Below are 21,844 nucleotides of genomic sequence, written 5' to 3' on the forward strand. Positions count from 1 at the left end.
ATATTTTGAGTATTTTTGGATGAGTTGTTCAACACAATGGCATGATGACAAGCACACACAGATGCCGCAAGCACCCCCAACACACACAGACAACCCCTCCCCCCAAACTCACATTTTCACATACACATACACACTGTCAAACACACACACTCACACACGCACACACACACACACACACACAAAACACACACACAAACACACATATCCTTACCAGCAGATCGTATGTCTTGACGATGACCCCCAGTGACTCGGCCAGAGTCTTGTAGATGGAGAAGCCTGGTCTGGGCATGAGGATGTTTTGTCCTGGGTTGGCCAACACCGTGATGCACAGGTCCAGGGCTCCCGAACACCCGCTGCACAGGACTACATCCTGAAAGACGGGACAACAGTTGGAAATGTTACATAAGCATCTTGCTTACTTGCCATTTTGGAGAAAAAAATGAGTGTAAGGTTCTGTCAACAACAACAGAAGCTGTTTTTGTTGATGTGCTCTTGCCGTTAGTTTTAACATTTAGTCAAAAACACAACTTGTTATGTATTTTTTGTTGTTTTTGTGATGATGATGATGCCGCTTCATGTCCTACAGGCCTTGTTGGTGTGCCTATCAAAGACTAGATATAACACTTGATGGCATTGTTCTGTCACCGTTTGTTTTTATGCCAAACCCCCCTTCTATACCCCCAAACCCCTCTAAAATTGCACTGGTTTAGTATGATAATTTGCTGATACATGTACATTTTGATCGCATTCAGTTTACTCTGTGTACTATTTTCAGATATTGTCACTAATTCAAGATAGAACTAAAAGGCACCTGGGTGTATGCAACAGTCCACAAACAAGCAAACAAATATCAAATATAATGTCTAATTTCCAAACAAAATTATCTGCTGTTGTACATGTATTCTGAGGGAAAATGCATCCCTTATAAACAACTTTCACTCATCCCCCCCCCCCCCCCCCCCTCAGGCTCTTTTTCTCTCATCTGTATGACAACTACTTGTGAGGAGTCTATGCAGCAATCTGGTATCCGCACTATAATAACACTAACAGATATGAATGCAAGAGGCTGCACATAAAGCTGCCATGTACATGTAATATACTGAATACCTGTTTGTCCTCACAAGAAACTCGGTTGACAAATAATCCCTTCTGCACACGACACTAACATGTCCTATTAACCTACTTATTTGTCTTAGCCCCAGGAATTTGACAAAAATATCACGTGGGTTTCGCAACCTGGGAAAAAGGAAGTTGGAAATCGCACAGGAGTAACTCGTTTGCAATGTCAATAAAAAAGAAACAGGTGGACCTACTCAGCTATGTCAGCACAGACATGCCCCCCCACACACACAGATGGGCAGCCACACACACACACATACATTCACTTACTCACTCACTCACTCACTCACACACACACACACACACACACAACTAAACTCCAAACAAAAAAAGGTTGAAAAACATGCAGACAGACATACACCCATAACAGACACTCCAACACACAAAGACAGACAAGCATATAGACACTTACACACACACTTGCCCAGTGCACAGATGGCATACACAAATGGATAGGCACACATCCAGAGAACAGGGTGGGGGAGTGGGTTGGATTGGGGGTGGGGGTGGGGGGTGGGGAAGACACAGAGAAACATATGGAGACAGAGACAAAGACAAAGACATACACGCCATGACTTGACAGCGGACAGACAACCCTACACGGACACACAGATACACATCCCTTACAGTCGCAGACAGACAGACAACCAGACATACAGACACAGAGAAACATATTGAGACAGAAACATGCAGGGTCAGACAGGGACAGAGAGACAGACAAAAAGAGAGAGAGAATGCCTACCCTAGCTTCAACTTTTGTTGTTGGTGTTGAAACGTACTCTGCGACAGCTGCCCGAGCTTTCTCATAACCTGCAAATCAGAAATAGTCCGTCAGATGTGATACTAATATCATCATTTGGGGCGGTTCACAGGTATACGATCTATACTTCTAGTTATAATGAACTTCTTATATTATTATTATTTTTGGGGTAGAATTCAGAGAGAGTGAGTGAAAGAACATTGTGAGTGGATGGATGAATGTTATTTGATTAAACGCCCCACAACTTGATGTGCTTGGCAAAGTTTAAAAAAAAAGAAGTACTTCTGGCTTGTTCTATTACACTATCTCTATCCTCTTCTAAAGGAAGGCTATTCTTGTTTTCTTATGGATTTTTAATGGGGGAAACACGTAAGTATACCACCCCCCACCCACCCCCCTAAACAATTTTTTTAAATTTTTAAATTTTTAAAAAGGCAGAAAGAAGAAACAAAAGAAAGAAAGCCACTTATGGCAAGATCCCCAAGAGATATTTCAAGTTTGTTTTTGTTTTGCCTGAATACGTTTCCTTGGGGATACAGCGAACAAGCTATCGCAGCTTAAAATAATGTATGGATACAGACAACACATTTTTTCATGAAAGCATACATTTTGCCCCTGTGCTATTCTGCTACTCAATCTGCTCTATCAGCTATCTTACTTTTTGTTAAACTCAACCCACGTTTTCATACATCTACAACCAAACAACTATTCATTGTCGAAGTGACCCCCTCGCCTTCCCCCTGCCTCTCTCTCCTCTGAGAGAGAGAGAGAGAGAGAGAGAGAGAGAGAGAGAGAGAGAGAGAGAGAGAGAGAGAGAGAGAGAGAGAGAGAGAGAGAGAGAGAGAGAGAGAGAGAGAGAGTCGATATGTGCTGATAAGACTGTTTGCCTTGTTGTCGTTGCCCTGGCCAGAATGTGACAGCTGTCAGGTTTTTACTTACATAAACGGCTCATTGGCGGAATTGATTTTTAAGTACCATAGATAGAGTCCTACACAAAAACCCTTTGCACTGTACATTGTACATTATATTACAAAACCAGCAATAGCCCTAAATAAAACCAATAAAAGTCAGTAACAAAAGCAGCAACTACCTAGTAACACTTATAGTAGGAAAACACGTGGACGGCCAACAACAAATTATAAGTCGTTGTGATGACAGATGTGGTCATGATTTGTGCAGAACTACCAACTATGTATTCATCAATCAATAAACTAGTTCAAGGTGTAGACAGAGACACACAGGGACATAAACACACACACAGTGACTAACACAGGCAGACAAACAGACAGACAGACAGACAGAAAGGCAGACAGACAGACAGACAACCAGACAGACAGATTCCATGACTGATACTGACACCGTAACTGGCACAGACGAAGATAAAGACATACACGCCATGACTTGACAGACAGACAACACTACATGGACACACAGACGCACATCCCTTTACAGTCCCAGACAGACAACCAGACCCCATGACTGATACAGACACCGTAACTGGCACAGACAGACAACCAGACCCCATGACTGATACAGACACCGTAACTGGCACGGACAGACAACCAGACCCCATGACTGATACAGACACCGTAACTGGCACAGACTGACAGACAACCAGACACCATGACCGATACAGACACCGTAACTGGCACAGACAGACAACCAGACCCCATGACTGATACAGACACCGTAACTGGCACGGGCAGACAACCAGACCCCATGACTGATACAGACACCGTAACTGGCACAGACAGACAACCAGACCCCATGACTGATACAGACACCGTAACTGGCACAGACAGACAACCAGACCCCATGACTGATACAGACACCGTAACTGGCACAGACAGACAACCAGACCCCATGACTGATACAGACACCGTAACTGGCACAGACTGACAGACAACCAGACACCATGACTGATACAGACACCGTAACTGGCACAGAGAGACAACCAGACCCCATGACTGATACAGACACCGTAACTGGCACAGACAGACAACCAGACCCCATGACCCATACAGACACCGTAACTGGCACAGACAGACAACCGGACCCCATGACTGATACAGACACCGTCACTGGCACAGACAGACAACCAGACCCCATGACTGATACAGACACCGTAACTGGCACAGACAGACAACCAGACCCCATGACTGATACAGACACCGTAACTGGCACAGACAGACAACCAGACCCCATGACTGATACAGACACCGTAACTGGCACAGACAGACAACCAGACCCCATGACTGATACAGACACCGTAACTGGCACAGACAGACAACCAGACCCCATGACTGATACAGACACCGTAACTGGCACAGACAGACAACCAGACCCCATGACTGATACAGACACCGTAACTGGCACAGACAGACAACCAGACCCCATAGTGACCCATACAGACACTGTAACTGGCACAGACAGACAACCAGACCCCATGACTGATACAGACACCGTAACTGGCACGGACAGACAACCAGACCCCATGACTGATACAGACACCGTAACTGGCACGGACAGACAACCAGACCCCATGACTGATACAGACACCATAACTGGCACGGACAGACAACAAGACCCCATGACTGATACAGACACCGTAACTGGCACGGGCAGACAACCAGACCCCATGACTGATACAGACACCGTAACTGGCACGGGCAGACAACCAGACCCCATGACCGATACAGACACCGTAACTGGCACGGACAGACAACCAGACCCCATGACTGATACAGACACCGTAACTGGCACAGACAGACAACCAGACCCCATGACCGATACAGACACCGTAACTGGCACGGACAGAGAACCAGACCCCATGACCGATACAGACACCGTAACTGGCACGGACAGACAACCAGACCCATGACTGATACAGACACCATAACTGGCACAGACAACCAGACCCCATGACTGATACAGACACCATAACTGGCACAGACAACCAGACCCCATGACTGATACAGACACCGTAACTGGCACAGACAGACAACCAGACCCCATGACTGATACAGACACCGTAACTGGCACGGACAGACAACAAGACCCAATGACTGATACAGACACCGTAACTGGCACGGACAGACAACAAGACCCCATGACTGATACAGACACCGTAACTGGCACGGACAGACAACCAGACCCCATGACTGATACAGACACCGTAACTGGCACGGACAGACAACCAGACCCCATGACTGATACAGACACCGTAACTGGCACAGACAGACAACCAGACCCCATGACTGATACAGACACCGTAACTGGCACAGACAGACAACCAGACCCCATGACTGATACAGACACCGTAACTGGCACAGACAGACTGAAAAAGACAAAGACATGCACGCCATGACTTGACAGACAGACAACCCTACACGGACACACATCCCTTTACAGTCACAGACAGACAGACAGATAAATCCCATGAAAGATACAGACACCATAACTGGCACAGACAGATAGAGACACAGACATACACGCCATGCGGCCTAGACAGAAAGAAAACCCTACACTGACACAGACAGATGGACACACACCCCTTTACAGTCACAGACAGACAGACAGATAAATCCCATGAAAGATACACACACCATGACTGGCACAGACAAAGACACAGGCATACACGCAATGACGTAACTTGACAGAAAGAAAACCCTATGACTGACACAGACTGAGATAGACACACATCCCGTGACAATCGCACACAGACGAATTTTGACAGACAGACACATACGCATTGCGACAGACAGACACATACATCCCATGACAGTCACAGACATGGAGACAGACGGACAAACACAAACCACCATCCACCCCACACAGTCCTTTAACACACACATACGACCAACACGAACCTGTGGAGGGACCATAGCCGTTGTAAGTCCTTGTTTTGAGGGCCTTGATGATGGCATCTTCTGCAGCCTCTGGCACCGGCAGATTGCCGAACACTGTGGGATCACCTGTTAACCAGAACAGAGCTCACAATTACTCCAGTCAATTCATGTCAAGTCAGTGGTTAACACTATTTCAATAAACCCCCTTTGGGATACAGTTTGTTTGTTTGTTTGTTTGTTTGTTTGCTTAACGCCCAGCCGACCACGAAGGGCCATATCAGGGCGGTGCAGCTTTGACATTTAATGTGCGCCACACACAAGACAGAAGTCGCAGCACAGGCTTCATGTCTCACCCAGTCACATTATTCTGACACCGGACCAACCAGTCCTAGCACTAACCCCATAATGCCAGACGCCAGGCGGAGCAGCCACTAGATTGCCAATTTTAAAGTCTTAGGTATGACCCGGCCGGGGTTCGAACCCACGACCTCCCGATCACAGGGCGGACGCCTTACCACTAGGCCAACCGTGCTGGTTTTGGGATACAGGACCATTAATGAAAGTTTATGTAACATATACATTCATCTTCCTACAATCACAACAAGAAAAGCAAATGCTTGCACGACTCACCTTTGCCATACATACTATCGAATTAACTGCTGCATAAGGTAAACAATAAAAAAAATTGTTAAAAAAAAGTGTATTTTTTATTTTTTACTTATCACCTCAACTGTGACCTTGAAATATGATCAGAATCAAGTAGACTTACATCATGTCTAGAGGTCATAACGTGTATAACATTTACTAGCTATAAGTATAACTTTCAAAATGTTCAAGCAAAATAATATTTGTCCATTCTTGACCCAGAGTTGACTCCATTGGTTTAAAAAAATTTTTATTCAGAATTCTTCGCATGAAACAATTCAAAACATACAACTAGGACACGCACTCAAGCAAATGCTTACTACGTGACCAGAACAATACTAAATTACACACATTTTTATAATGGTGGACATAACAAAAATAAACCAGAAGAACAAATTGAAGGAATGGGGATGGGAAACTAAATAATTGACTCCATTGTGACTTTGAAATTTAACACGGGTCAACGCGACTTGGATCATATTTAGAGGTCATCAAACCATGGAAGTCTGTGAGTTTCAAAGCTCTAGCTTCAAAGGTGTCAGAGAAGGGCGGGGATGAAGCTCAGTCGGTAGCGCGCTGGATTTGTATCCAGTTGGCCGCTGTCAGCGTGAGTTCGTCCCCACGTTCGGCGAGAGATTTATTTCTCAGAGTCAACTTTGTGTGCAGACTCTCCTCGGTGTCCGAACACCCCCGTGTGTACACGCAAGCACAAGACCAAGTGCGCCTTGAAAAAGATCCTGTAATCCATGTCAGAGTTCGGTGGGTTATAGAAACACGAAAATGCCCAGCATGCTTCCTCCGAAAGCGGCGTATGGCTGCCTAAATGGCGGGGTAAAAACGGTCATACACGTAAAAGCCGTGTGAGTTTCAGCCCATGAACGAACAAACAAACAAAAGGTGTCAGAAAAAACGAGAATTGTCAATTTTTTTACGCAAACATGACCCCACTGTGACCTTGAAATTCCACAAGGGTCAACCAAAATTGCCTAATGTCCGGAGGCCATCAAACCCTGGAAGCGTGTGTTGAAATTGTTATCAAGCATTCTGCACCTTTCTGACTGCACGGACCAGTGGACAAGGCACTCATGGATTTGTCAGGGCGATGATCGAGGTGAATTTTATGCCATAAAAAATATTACAGAAGGGGTTGAAGGTGTACACAGCATTCATACAACAAAATATCTTATACAGTGAGTTGTTGCTGTCCTCTGACATTTCTGTCTTCATTTTTGACTTACCGATGGACAAGGCGATCATGGGTTTGTCGGGGTGAGGGGTGAGCTTCATGCCATCCACAATGCTACGAATAGGGTTGAAGGTGCTGAGAGCATAGTTGGATGCTCTCACGCCCCACTCCGTGCGTGACTTCTTCGCCTGGATGGCTTCCATACTTGACTGATTCTGTGCTGTTCTCCTGTAGCTGAGCTTTTGATGTGTTTCCGGATTAAGTTTTTTCCCTTGTTTTTGTAAAATATTGATCCACTGCTTGAATAATTTGAGCTTCTGAAAAAGAAGAGCAAGAGGATCTGTTCTGAGAATGTAAAATAACAATACTTTTTTTTCATTATCATATATATGCAAAGAGAAAGCGAGAGGAAGAGTGAGAGAGAGATAAACTTAGATGAAAAAGGCACGACTAGAGAGAGAGAGAGAGAGAGAGAGAGAGAGAGAGAGAGAGAGAGAGAGAGAGAGAGAGAGAGAGAGAGAGAGAAACTCCCTTTGTCAGTCGTCCAGAAACTCACCAGTCAAATTTAGAACAGAAAGGGGGAAAACTGGGCAAAATTCAAATCTGTAGTTTTGTTTTTGAAATATAGCTTTTCATAAAGCAGAAATACTGTAGTATCTAATTTACAAAAGAAAAAATCACTGGTTCACATGGTTCTTACATAATCTAACTTTCAAAGCTGGTTCTTGTGTGTCTGTGTTAGTAGGCTATGATAACGATAGGATCCGAAACGGCTGCACGAACTGAGACGGGAATTGCAGAGAATGTTCTTTGCCACTTGAGTCGTGTCATGGGATATTTTTGGAATAGCAAGTTTAAAAGGATTCTTTAAACAAGTCGCGTAAGGCGAAAATACAAGATTTAGTCAAGTAGCTGTCGAACTCACAGAATGAAACTGAACGCAATGCAACGCAGCAAGACCGTATACTCGTAGCATCGTCAGTCCACCGCTCATGGCAAAGGCAGTGAAATTGACAAGAAGAGCGGGTAGTAGTTGCGCTGAGAAGGATAGCACGCTTTTCTGTACCTCTCTTCGTTTTAACTTTCTGAGCGTGTTTTCAATCCAAACATATCATATCTATATGTTTTTGGAATCAGGAACCGACAAGGAATAAGATGAAAGTGTTTTTAAATTGATTTCGAACATTTAATTTTGATCATAATTTTTATATTTTTAATTTTCAGAGCTTGTTTTTAATCCAAATATAACATATTTATATGTTTTTGGAATCAGAAAATGATGGAGAATAAGATGAACGTAAATTTGGATCGTTTTATAAAAAAATATTTTTTTTACAATTTTCAGATTTTTAATGACCAAAGTCATCAATTAATTTTTAAGCCACCAAGCTGAAATGCAATACCGAAGTCCGGGCTTCGTCGGAGATTACTTGACCAAAATTTCAACCAATTTGGTTGAAAAATGAGAGCGTGACAGTGCCGCCTCAACTTTCACGAAAAGCCGGATATGACGTCATCAAAGACATTTATCAAAAAAATTTAAAAAACGTCTGAGGATATCATACCCAGGAACTCTCATGTCAAATTTCATAAAGATCGGTCCAGTAGTTTAGTCTGAATCGCTCTACACACACACACACAGACAGACACACACACATACACCACGACCCTCGTCTCGATTCCCCCTGTTAAAACATTTAGTCAAAACTTGACTAAATGTAAAAACGGCGGAAAACATTATATACCCTGTGAGCCATACTACCCACATTGTCAGAATAGCAATATTCACAACAAATGTTTACTACTACCTAACTTCATTTCAAACCCACACCGATAATTATACATACACACATTTTACATTTAAAGCATTGGCCGGCTACTATCAATATGTATCGACTTAAGTTTGATAGATTGTGATTATGAACGTGTATCGGCACAGCCATCTGTTTTTCCGCAGACGTGTAATAGCGCAACCGTCTTAAGCCAATACACGCGGCACCGGCGCAGCGCCATCGTAAGATGGCCGTAATCGTAAGAATGCGCGTAACAGAAGCACAGCAAGTTCTATGCCGACAGAAGTCACTTTGAGACAACACGACGATTGACTTTATTTATGAGCCCAAAGGCAACGATATCGACAAGAATGTATGCATTTGACATTAAATGAAACATTCATAGACAGTTTGCAACTCACCAGATCTGTCAAAGAGCCTTCACTCGTGAAAAACGATGATTTTTATCAGACCGGTATCGGAAACAATCTCTTGGTAACCTGCGTTCCTCCCTCCGCCAAGTGACGGCGCACATTTGTTTGTTTGTGGCTGTTAATCGCATAACAACACAGTGGAAATGTGTGTGTAAAATAACATCCATGTGTCCGAATCAGTTCGTTATCTGCTTTCCGATGGTTATTCAGTGTGAGTGGAGTTACTTTGAATCTAAAGTCGAGGGTAACCTGCGTTCCATGTGTGACGGCGTGAACAAATTTGATTGCAATATTATATACAAGAAGTAAACTGCATTGATTCTGGCTCAGTCTTATAGATTTGTTATGCAGTGTTTTGGTAGTGTATCTGCTTTTCTACTTTGAAGCTCATTTGGGGTGATACGCTGATTGGAGCCGAGGTACCCTAAGTGTGACATCAGTCGTATGCAGGTTACGCCTCGGAACACACAGACGCAGTTAGTAATTACAAGTAGAACGGACACTGATGTCTACTCAGTGCCTATAACGCTGACGTTATTTAACCTACATCGTCACTGAGTTACACCTCCACCTTCTCCTTTCCGCCTCAGTCCACTGCATAGACGTACAAGAAAATTGGTTGATTAAAATCAACATGGCCGAAGCAATGTTTTCATAAAAGAAGCGGTAGTGTACGGGCACATGTTGAATTTGGGTTACATGTGTTGCAGAGTATTTGAAAATCCGTCGGCATAAAAACATGCAAAGAAGAGTGACTGATAGGTCCCTGTTGTGAATATAGTCAAGTGGATAAATTCATTACTTATGTTTCCCACTAGCTTTGCTGTTACAGAGAGGAGACGGTTTGGCGGTCATGGGTTGTAGGTAAGGACTACTACTTAGTAGTAGTCCTTTGTTGTAGGTTATGCAACTTTAAGAGCAAGGCGCATGGTGCATGTTCTTGTGATCGTTTTTGATGAAAGCGTCATGAAGAGGGTGTTACAAATACAATGTAAATTTTGTTTTTGATGGTTGGTCTTCGTTGTGGTGGTTGTTAGGTTGTGATGTGCTTAACCAACGACTCGTACAATGCTATTTGGGACATGGTAATAATGACAATAATTGGTTGCCGGTACATGATGGACGATATGCTGTGCTGTTACGGTTTGAGATTGTTAAAACTTCTCTCGAAGAACAAAATGGGTTCGGTGGATTTGTCAGTCTGTCACATGTCACAGTGAAGGGCCCAATACGGGTTGAAAGAGATACTGAGCTACTGTCGTGTTTTTTCCAAACAGAAACAGAAAAAGAATGCACAAATTACTGATCTCATGACGGAACGGCAAACAACGACACATGTTCACCGCCCTCAGCTGTGAAGAAAGAGGGGTCGAGCACGATCCCTCAATAAATAGTAGAGCATAGTGCAATTTCATGTTGGCATCTTCTCCACTGAAAGCTATAACCCAAAGACTGAAGACCAAAGTGCTTTATCCCACTTCTGACCCGAATCACCCCCCTCCTGCTAGGTACACGTGCACTCAAGTTAACCTCTGCTTTGACCTGTGTGCCAGGAGTCGGATGGGAGAGAGAGAGAACGAGAGCGAGAGACTGAGAGAGAGAGACACACACACACATAGACAGAGACAGACATAGAAAGACAGAAGCGAGGGCCCCAAAGGGGGGGGGGGGGGGGGGGGGTATCATCACGATCACGGGAAGGGAAATTTTAGCTTTCACGATCACAGTTACCTTGATTTTTGTTTTCACGATCACAAACACCTTGACGAATAGAGGATCATAGGGTGATACAGCTGTGAAAAATGTACGTTGAAAATAAAATGCTTTGCAATAATGCCCATCACGATCACGAAAACAAATGACGATCACGATCACGAGACTTGATTTTGTTGTCATCACGGATCATGGGCAAAGTCCCATCACGATCACAGAAATGGAAATTTCGGCAATCACGGTCACAGAAAGGTCAAAAAACGCCAATCACGATCACGATTTTAAACCCTTTAGGGCGGCCTCAGAAGCGGAGGGACTCAGAGGGAGACACAGACAAAGACATACATACAGAGAGAGAGAGAGAGAGAGAGAGAGAGAGAGAGAGAGAGAGAGAGAGAGAGAGAGAGAGAGAGAGAGAGAGAGAGAGAGAGAGAGAAACCTGTAACTGATCTCGTGAGAACGGTAACGCAAAACGAGACATGTCACCTCTCCGAATGCATTGCAATAGATGACCGCTCCTGCGGCCATCAATAACATCCGGCTTAATTATTAGCCGACTATACTCGAAACAATAATATCCACAGGCATTTCCGAGAAGAAAAAACAACCTACTCCATTATTACGCACTACTCCTTCTGCTCAGAATATCATATTTGATATAGCTACCTATACCTCATGACTAGATATTCTGCTGGTTGTAGGATACACAAGAAGAAAGATAAATGAATGCCTGTTAAAGTACTGAGAACACAGTCCGTGGCCAACACACAGTTACAAGGTGCGCCCACAGCAGGTTTGGGATTATGATCATCAAATTGTTTCTTATCACAAAGCCGCCAGGGAGTGTTTGTGCTATTCAGGTCAACTGGGATTAATTACAGTCACTCACCGAGTTCTCCCTTCAATATCAATCAAAACAGAAGTACTGTAGTTTGATAATAGCACACATATATGATGACATTCGTATTCTTCACTGAGTGATCTTTTTTATGCATGTGTCAGTGCTGTCAATTACTTAATAACAACAGCAAAACCTGTCAATAACATCAATGACCGTCTCCGAGCAAGACTGAGAGAGAGAGAGAGAGAGAGAGAGAGAGAGAGAGAGAGAGAGAGAGAGAGAGAGAGAGACAGAGAGACAGAGAGAGACAGAGACAGAGAGAATGTATGTGTGGTGTGTGTGTGTGTGTCGGTTACATTAGAGACAAGAAAATTGGTTGATTAAAATCAACATGGCCGAAGCAATGTTTTCATAAAAGAAGCGGTAGTGTACGGGCACATGTTGTATTTGGGTTACATGTGTTGCAGAGTATTTGAAAATGGCGTAGGCATAAAAACATGCAAAGAAGAGTGATAAGTCCCTGTTTTGACTGTCGTCAAGTGGATAAATTGATTACTTATGTATCACACTAGTCTTACTGCTACAGCAGTCCCTCTCATGAACGGACACCCTAGGGCCAGTGCAAACCTGTCCGTACATTGCAGGTGGCCGGTCACGGGAGAGGCCCTCCCCCCATCACACACACTCAGACACACTGACGGACTGAGTGAGTCTTTGCTACTGGTGAACGAGCTCTACTTGTACTAAAACAATAAGGCCAAACTACTACAACGTATAACTGAAAGGGAAAAAAATGTCCTGTAAAAATGACGTTAAATGAACGGTGTCAGAAAAAGAGAGAGATACAGGCACCCCATGAAAGCAGCCACGAGCACACACTTTGCAAAAATATGAATTGAAAACCTGCATGTCGTACTTTCTTTTTTTCTGGCTTTATTGAATGCTTCAGGCAGTGACTTTTCCCTGTCCAGTTTCCTCTTTCGTCTCTCTTACCCCTCTCTTACCCACTCCCCCCCCCCCCCCCACCTTCCCCTCCCCGGCCATTCCCTTTACCCAGCCCGAACAGCACAAACTTCTAATCTGCAAGGCAGAGTACACATTTTCTAAAAGGAAGACTACTCCTCTTCAATTATATTCAGAGATCTTCCAGCTGTCTCCACCATAAGCCAAGTGGTCGAGTTACCCCACTTCTGACCCGAATCACCCCCCTCCTGCTGGGTACACGTGCACTCAAGTTAACACAAGACTGACACCTCTTAGTCCAAGCATATTAGAGAACAACGTTGAAGTGACAATGACTAGGTTTAAAATGTCCCTTATCAGAAAGTTCAACCTCAGTCCTTTGATGTTTATTAAACACATTTTCATATAAAGTTGGCGCTTCATATGGAAAAGTGGCTTTGAAATTGACCCTAATCCTTCTTTGGGCTCTGTAAATGTCGTTTGGGGCTATGGTTGTAAAACGGTATCTACTGGTCACCCCAATGTATAAACTGAAAACTCTTTCTGCACCAGAACACGCAGAAAGGATTGTATCTGCCTGATGTCTGATGCTTTTCAAAATCCCCAACCACTAACACCTTCAAAACGGACATTAACTGACACTGTTGTTTTTCCCTATATAATCCTTACTATTTTTCCGAGACGTCGTCCTGTTGTGTATTTAGCTTGCCACAACCTCATACATGGTCCTAAAAGTTAAAGTTGAAGAAAATACTAAAGATAAATGAACAAGCTGACGCAGTGTCATTCGCACCGTGAATCCCCCCATGGGAACATACTAAAGTCTGGTTCCAAATAGGCTCAATTTCCTTCTATTTCTTTGTATTTCTGCCTCGTAGGGGTAGGGGTGTTCAAACCTAAGTCACCTTTAAACCAAAATTCAAATCACACATCTTACAATACTAAGACACTCAGCAGTGAAAGGGTGTCTGCTGGTAAAATATTCCAAACAATCCTAAAAGTACTTCACTACTAAACGTGCTTTTAAAAAGAGCCGTTATTTTTCCCTCTATAATCAGTATTGTGTTTTCTGCGAACATGTAGTCTATTTAGATGGTTGTCATGTGCACATGAGTTGCTAAAGCGTTTTCAGTTGGGCATATGTCGAAAAGCAAAGAATTAGCCCTTTGAAAACCATCAGAACTGTCACACAAAAATAACATTTACCTATCTCACCAACTGACCAAACATAGGGCTTTTCCTTATGTATTATGTATTGTCGTGTTTTTTGTAGCATACTTGTGAAAACAGCCACCACTGTTGTAAATGATACTTTAAAGAGCATTATTTCATTTTTACAGTTGAAGGACAACCTGGACTGCCGTATATTACAGCTGTTTTACAATCAGCCAAAATTTTCTTAACAAACGTATGTTAAGAACAACTCCCATAGTGAAATTGAAGGAAAACAAAGTGAAAATCCCCCTGCCATAGAGGAGCTAAAGAATCAACAATAAACGACTGCATGGATAGCTTGATGCACGAATGCATTGCGGACATGTTTGTCTCCAACCAAGAGAAAGTTCCAAAAAATCCCTTTTGTGCTTCTTATCATACAGTGACGTCAAAGACAGCCTTTTCTGCTGTTCATACATTCAGGGGTTATGGTTACACTAAACGACGTAGTTGTAGCCATACTGCCATCCAGATTTTTTTTTCCTTGCGAGCAGTCACAGGGTGTTTGTGCTGTCTGCCAACCGTTAGATGACCCCGCCCAAGTCTGTTAAGGGACCGTTTGACCGTTATAGAACGCGTCTTTTTGATTTTTTGGCACAGTTGGAAACGGTTGATTTTTATCCCTACCATTGTTTCCAAACATTATATAGGAATGTTTTGTGAACAACGGATAATAGCCGCTACTCGCATGTGTAGCAAAAGTGAGCGTACATACTCACCCTGGTCGTACAGCCGTTGTCCGTTGCCCGTCTTTATCTGTCTGTACTGAACATTACCTTTGGATTTTTCTCGAACGCTATGAAGTGAAGAAACACCAAATGTTGCAAAATGTTGTATGACCCCAAGAGCTCAAAAAAGATACTTGAGAACCTTGACCTTACCTTAAGGTCAAGGTCACAGGGAGAATGAATGTGGTCTAAAAACTGCAAAATTTCACATTGTGCCAGTTTTCTGGAAAACAAATTAAAAACAGCGGGCTTAGTTTTGTATGGTATACAAGAAAAAGAAAGCCTTATCTTCTGATACCATTTTGGTTGACCTCGCTTCAATGTCAAGGTCAGAGGAGCCCTTCAAAGTTGAATTGTAGACATATTTTGATGTGAGCTTGCCCCTTTAACTTTACTATGGACGATATCTCTTACAAACTTAAACACTGAGTGGGGCGTTTGTTAGAATTTCATAGTGAGCCACATCTGGTCACATATCGTTAGGGTCAAGGTCACATTGACCCCTATGAAAAATGTGACCAAGCCGGGTAAAGAAATCCATGTGTCTTGGTAAAAAATCTTAACAAAGCAAAGCCCATGCGACTCTCATGCTTGACCTTTGTCTTAAAGTGACCTTGACCTTCAGGTGACCTTGAAGGTGAAGGTCTAACAACTGAAGCTGGCAAGGACATTGTACACTATTAGAACTGGTTTACAGATTTTTCCTACCAAATTACACATGACCTTTGGCCAAGGTCAAGATCATCAAAGGTCACACATCACAAGGCTATCAATTCAAGACATAGGAAGCATAAACATACTTATTGGCACTTTCTACAAAGAGACATTGTCACTTTTAGTGATTCAATTGCCCGTTTCAGTCACATTTCATAAGGGGCAAAGTGACCTTGACCTTGATGATATGTGACTAAATGTGGCTCAATATCAGTATATAACATGTGCCCCACACAATTATGAAGTTTGAAAGATTTGTTTCATAGTTCAGGGTCAAGGTCACTTCAAAACATGTATACAATTCAACTTTGAAGGACTCCTGTGACCTTGACATTGAAGCGAGGTCAACCAAAATGGTATCAGAAGATAAGGCTTTCTTTTTCTTGTATACCATACAAAACTAAGCCCGCTGTTTTTAATTTGTTTTCCAGAAAACTGGCACAATGTGAAATTTTGCAGTTTTTAGACCACATTCATTCTCCCTGTGACCTTGACCTTAAGGTAAGGTCAAGGTTCTCAAGTATCTTTTTTGAGCTCTTGGGGTCATACAACATTTTGCAACATTTGGTGTTTCTTCACTTCATAGCGTTCGAGAAAAATCCAAAGGTAATGATTTGTACAGACAGATGAAGACGGGCAACGGACAACGGCTGTACGACCAGGGTGAGTATGTACGCTCACTTTTGCTACACATGCGAGTAGCGGCTATTATCCGTTGTTCACAAAACATTCCTATATAATGTTTGGAAACAATGGTAGGGATAAAAATCAACCGTTTCCAAATGTGCTAAAAAATCAAAAAGACGCGTTCTATAACGGTCAAACGGTCCCTTAACAGACTTGGGCGGGGTCGTCTGACGGTTGGCAGACAGCACAAACACCCTGTGACTGCTCGCAAGGAAAAAATAAATCTGGATGGCAGTATGGCTACAACTACGTCGTTTAGTGTAACCATAACCCCTGAATGTATGAACAGCAGAAAAGGCTGTCTTTGACGTCACTGTATAATAAGAAGCACAAAAGGGATTTTTTGGAACTTTCTCTTGGTTGGAGACAAACATGTCCGCAATGCATTCGTGCATCAAGCTATCCATGCAGTCGTTTATTGTTGATTCTTTAGCTCCTCTATGGCAGGGGGGTTTTCACTTTGTTTTCCTTCAATTTCACTATGGGAGTTGTTCTTAACATACGTTTGTTAAGAAAATTTTGGCTGATTGTAAAACAGCTGTAATATACGGCAGTCCAGGTTGTCCTTCAACTGTAAAAATGAAATAATGCTCTTTAAAGTATCATTTACAACAGTGGTGGCTGTTTTCACAAGTATGCTACAAAAAACACGACAATACATAATACATAAGGAAAAGCCCTATGTTTGGTCAGTTGGTGAGATAGGTAAATGTTATTTTTGTGTGACAGTTCTGATGGTTTTCAAAGGGCTAATTCTTTGCTTTTCGACATATGCCCAACTGAAAACGCTTTAGCAACTCATGTGCACATGACAACCATCTAAATAGACTACATGTTCGCAGAAAACACAATACTGATTATAGAGGGAAAAATAACGGCTCTTTTTAAAAGCACGTTTAGTAGTGAAGTACTTTTAGGATTGTTTGGAATTTTTTACCAGCAGACACCCTTTCACTGCTGAGTGTCTTAGTATTGTAAGATGTGTGATTTGAATTTTGGTTTAAAGGTGCCTTTGGTTTGAACACCCCTACCCCTACGAGGCAGAAATACAAAGAAATAGAAGGAAATTGAGCCTATTTGGAACCAGACTTTAGTATGTTCCCATGGGGGGATTCACGGTGCGAATGACACTGCGTCAGCTTGTTCATTTATCTTTAGTATTTTCTTCAACTTTAACTTTTAGGACCATGTATGAGGTTGTGGCAAGCTAAATACACAACAGGACGACGTCTCGGAAAAATAGTAAGGATTATATAGGGAAAAACAACAGTGTCAGTTAATGTCCGTTTTGAAGGTGTTAGTGGTTGGGGATTTTGAAAAGCATCAGACATCAGGCAGATACAATCCTTTCTGCGTGTTCTGGTGCAGAAAGAGTTTTCAGTTTATACATTGGGGTGACCAGTAGATACCGTTTTACAACCATAGCCCCAAACGACATTTACAGAGCCCAAAGAAGGATTAGGGTCAATTTCAAAGCCACTTTTCCATATGAAGCGCCAACTTTATATGAAAATGTGTTTAATAAACATCAAAGGACTGAGGTTGAACTTTCTGATAAGGGACATTTTAAACCTAGTCATTGTCACTTCAACGTTCCCTTCACTAAAGTGGCTAAGATGCCTGGACTATCTGCTTTGACCTGCGTGCCAGGAGTCGGATGAGAGAGAGAGAGAGAGAGAGAGAGAGAGAGAGAGAGAGAGAGAGAGAGAGAGAGAGAGAGAGAGAGAGAGAGAGAGAAGTCTGAAGTCTGAAGTCTGAATATTTTAATGAGTAGGCCTTGGGCCCTTTTCATGGAGATGAGCACATCTCAAGCACCAGCATACAAATGCACATATTGAACAAAAACAAGAACATCCTACTTGTATCGCCCTGTTTCGTTTACGGATTATGGATTACGAATGGAAAGCGCCTTCATGACAAATGTAGAAAAACGTAGCAATAGCGGCTTACTAGTGTTTGAAAACAGCATGGTTAATTTAAACAATGATGGGATTCTAGTGTATTTTCGTGGAATATAATATTCTCTTAACTCAGCATATTTAGGGCATACTAAAACAAAGTGGACTTCATCTTCAACACTGCCACAACAAAATGGACAAGATAAATCAGCGGAGGTTGCATTTAAATTAAAGCGAAATCGATGCACTTTCAGAGGAGATACTCCCAATCTAAGTCTAATCAGAAGATTTCTAGCTTTAATATGTTTCAAATCACTTAAATAGTTGGATAATCTTAGGGTTGATTTGAAGGTTCTGTACAGAGAGAAACGTTCACTTCCTTGTACATTTTCAAGCCAGGTTTGCTTATAGGATGAAATAAGTGTTTCTTTGAATGCTGTCAGGAACGCCCTCTCATCGCCAACACCTTGGTTTTCCCATACTTCATCAAAACCGTACATGTACAGAGTGTAACAGATCGAGGAGGCCCATGTTTTCTTATTTTGTTCATGGAGATATTTCAGCATTTTATATGCCTTGCTCGGAAGGCGATGATGTGGCATCCTCAATATACGTAGCCAAAAACGAATGCATTTAACAAAGCTGTTTATAAACAAGGGGTACCTTCCCGTTTCTCCATAGACCATAGCATTTGGTGTTCTCATACTCGTATTCAAAAAACGTTTAAGTGCGAATAAATGAACTCTCTCTATAGGTGTATGGTCTGCTTCAACCCCCCAAACTTCGGCACCATATGACAGCATCGGTTGAATCTGTGCGTCGAAGAGCTTGAAAAAAATAGCTGGAGATCTGTCACCCAGTTGCCATAAACATTTTAGAATACCAATGACTCCCTTTTTCCCTTTTGCAGCAAAATCATTAAGAGTGTGAGAGAAGGACAGGCGTGTAGACAACCATACTCCTAAATACTTATACATGTTCAAAACGCTCATAGGATGTCCACCATACACCCATCTTTCTCGCACGGCCAAGTGACCACCGTTCCGAAAAACAACAATATTAGATTTGTCTAAATTAACTTCAAGTCCAAGACGTCTAGACGAATCCCACAGAATGTTTAACTGATTCTGGAGCCCACATACAGAATCTGAAATAAGAATAATATCATCTGCAAACATCAGAATGAGTATTTCCAAAAAGTCTGGAATAAGTTGAATACCATGTTTTCCCTTCTGGACAATATCATTAGCTAGCTCATTAATTAGTAGAGAAAACAAAACTGGACTACAAATTTCTCCCTGTTTTAGACCCCTTGGGCACATAAAGGAGTCCGAAAAATCACTTCCTGATCGCACTTTTGCTTTTACCACGTCATACATACAGCTGAGCGCCTGGTACATCTTTCCTTTAACTCCATTTTTCTTCAAAGTTTTCCACAACGTAGTTCTTACAACTGAATCAAAAGCTTTACGAAAGTCAATAAAAGCAACATACAACTTCTTGTGTGTCAATAACTGCTTCTGTACCAAAGCTTGTAGTGTAAAAATATGATCAACGGTACTATAGCCTCTGCGAAAACCAGCTTGACTCTCATTTAATATTTCATGTTTTTCGATCCAATTCGTCAATCTGTTGTTCAAAATGTAGCTATACAATTTGCTGCATATACATAATAATGAAATACCTCTGTAATTATCAGGATTATTCTTATCCCCTTTCTTGTGAAGGGGATGAATTATGGCTTCCGTCCATACATCAGGGTAAAGTCCTGAGGTAAACAATTTATTGAAATATTTGGTAAGAAACGGCACAACAGCTGTGGCGGAATTCTTGAAGAACTCCCCAATTAAATAATCGGGTCCTGCAGCTTTACCATTCTTTAATACTCTAATAGCTTCTTTTACTTCGTTTTCAGTGATGACACGTTCAAGCGCATCCATGTCGTACATCTCCTCCTCATCATCACTATCAGATACCCGATTAACACCATCCTCAACAAAATCAGTATGATCATTATTTTCTTTTGTAAAAGAGTTAAACACATTATAAAAATGTTGATACCACTGTTCTGTATTAATGGAAATCACACCTGCCACCTTAGATGCCAACGATTTGATTGTTTTCCAAAACAATTTAGGATCACTACTCCCTTTATCTAAAGACTCCATAAGAGACTGACGATGAGATTTTTTCTTTTGTCTAATAAGTTCATTATAGCTACTTCTTTTTTCGGTATAACAATCCTTGTCTACACGGCCGCTATGAAATAAACGAAGATTTTGCCTGAGATCTGTTCTACTATGGTAACATTCTGAATCGAACCACCTTTGTTGTCTGTCTTTTCCAATATACACTCTTTTTTTCATACACTCTCCTGCCATCGTCATTGCTTCGTTAAATTTACTCAGAGATAAATTGACATCAACTTCTATTAGTTCAGTGGCATCTCGGAGGCGGGCCTGAATTTCTTCAGAAGAGAATGAGGATACAAACGAAGTCGACTTTTCATCACACCAAACAAACTTTTCAATCTTGACAGCCTTAGAAACATTACACTCAGAGTTGACAAAAACATCATTTGGCAGGAAGATCATTTCCACAGGCATATGTTTGGATTCAATTTTTTCAGCTACGTTAAGTGAAACAGAAGAAAACAAATTTCTTGACACAATAAAATAGTCAATAACACTGCAACCCGATGTAGAAACATAGGTAAAGTTACCGTCCCCTCCTCCCTTTCCCTGCATACCGTTCACAATAACAAAGTCAAATTGCTCACAAACATTCAACAAATATTTACCAAAGGCATTTTCCTCTCTATCTTTCGACACACGCACGCATTCTTCAAAACAATCGTCTCCTTCCTCGACTTCAGTGTTCTGTGACGGGAACACACTGAAATAATCTGCATCATAAAAACACTGCATTTCACGTGCATTCCGAGAACCTGTTCTTGCATTCAAATCTCCAAACAAAATAAAGGGCAAATCACCAACGTTTTCTATAAGATCCAAAATACACTCTTCCATAATAGACACACCATTTGAAATTTCAGTTTCGTTGTAATAGGCAGAGTTGGCTGGTGGTAGATATGTCCCTAGCAGTAATACATCACTCTCCAACCCCAGCAACTCTTTTGCTAATTTCAATACAACGCAATTATCGTATTCTGTTTCTACTCTTTCGACGAAATGGCTAATTTCTTTTTTAACCAACAAAGCTACACCACCGGAGAGACGCCCAGTGACTGCGTCTGAAACTTTTAAACCTGGAGAAAGAAACACATCATATAACGGAAAAATCAAGGACGGAAAGGTAACT

At 42.1% G+C, this 21,844-nt stretch overlaps 1 protein-coding gene across 4 annotated transcripts in view; it reads right to left on the reverse strand.

Moving 5' to 3' along the window:
- LOC138966659 (tyrosine aminotransferase-like) overlaps positions 1-21,844 on the reverse strand; it is a 45,492-nt gene that overhangs the window by 11,490 nt on the left and 12,158 nt on the right. For all 4 annotated transcript variants that reach the window (XR_011455737.1, XR_011455735.1, XM_070338961.1 and 1 more), the window contains exons 2-5: positions 7,611-7,875; positions 5,749-5,853; positions 1,862-1,929; positions 212-370 (exon numbers count right to left, since the gene is read on the reverse strand). Coding sequence is in view for 2 of the 4 variants with exons in the window: in XM_070338961.1 (XP_070195062.1) it covers positions 212-370; positions 1,862-1,929; positions 5,749-5,853; positions 7,611-7,761 (483 nt within the window). In the remaining 2 variants the exon portion in view is untranslated. The remainder of the gene's footprint in view (positions 1-211; positions 371-1,861; positions 1,930-5,748; positions 5,854-7,610; positions 7,876-21,844) is intronic.

This window comes from Littorina saxatilis, linkage group LG1, assembly GCF_037325665.1.
Source record: "Littorina saxatilis isolate snail1 linkage group LG1, US_GU_Lsax_2.0, whole genome shotgun sequence".
Lineage (NCBI taxonomy): Eukaryota > Metazoa > Mollusca > Gastropoda > Littorinimorpha > Littorinidae > Littorina > Littorina saxatilis.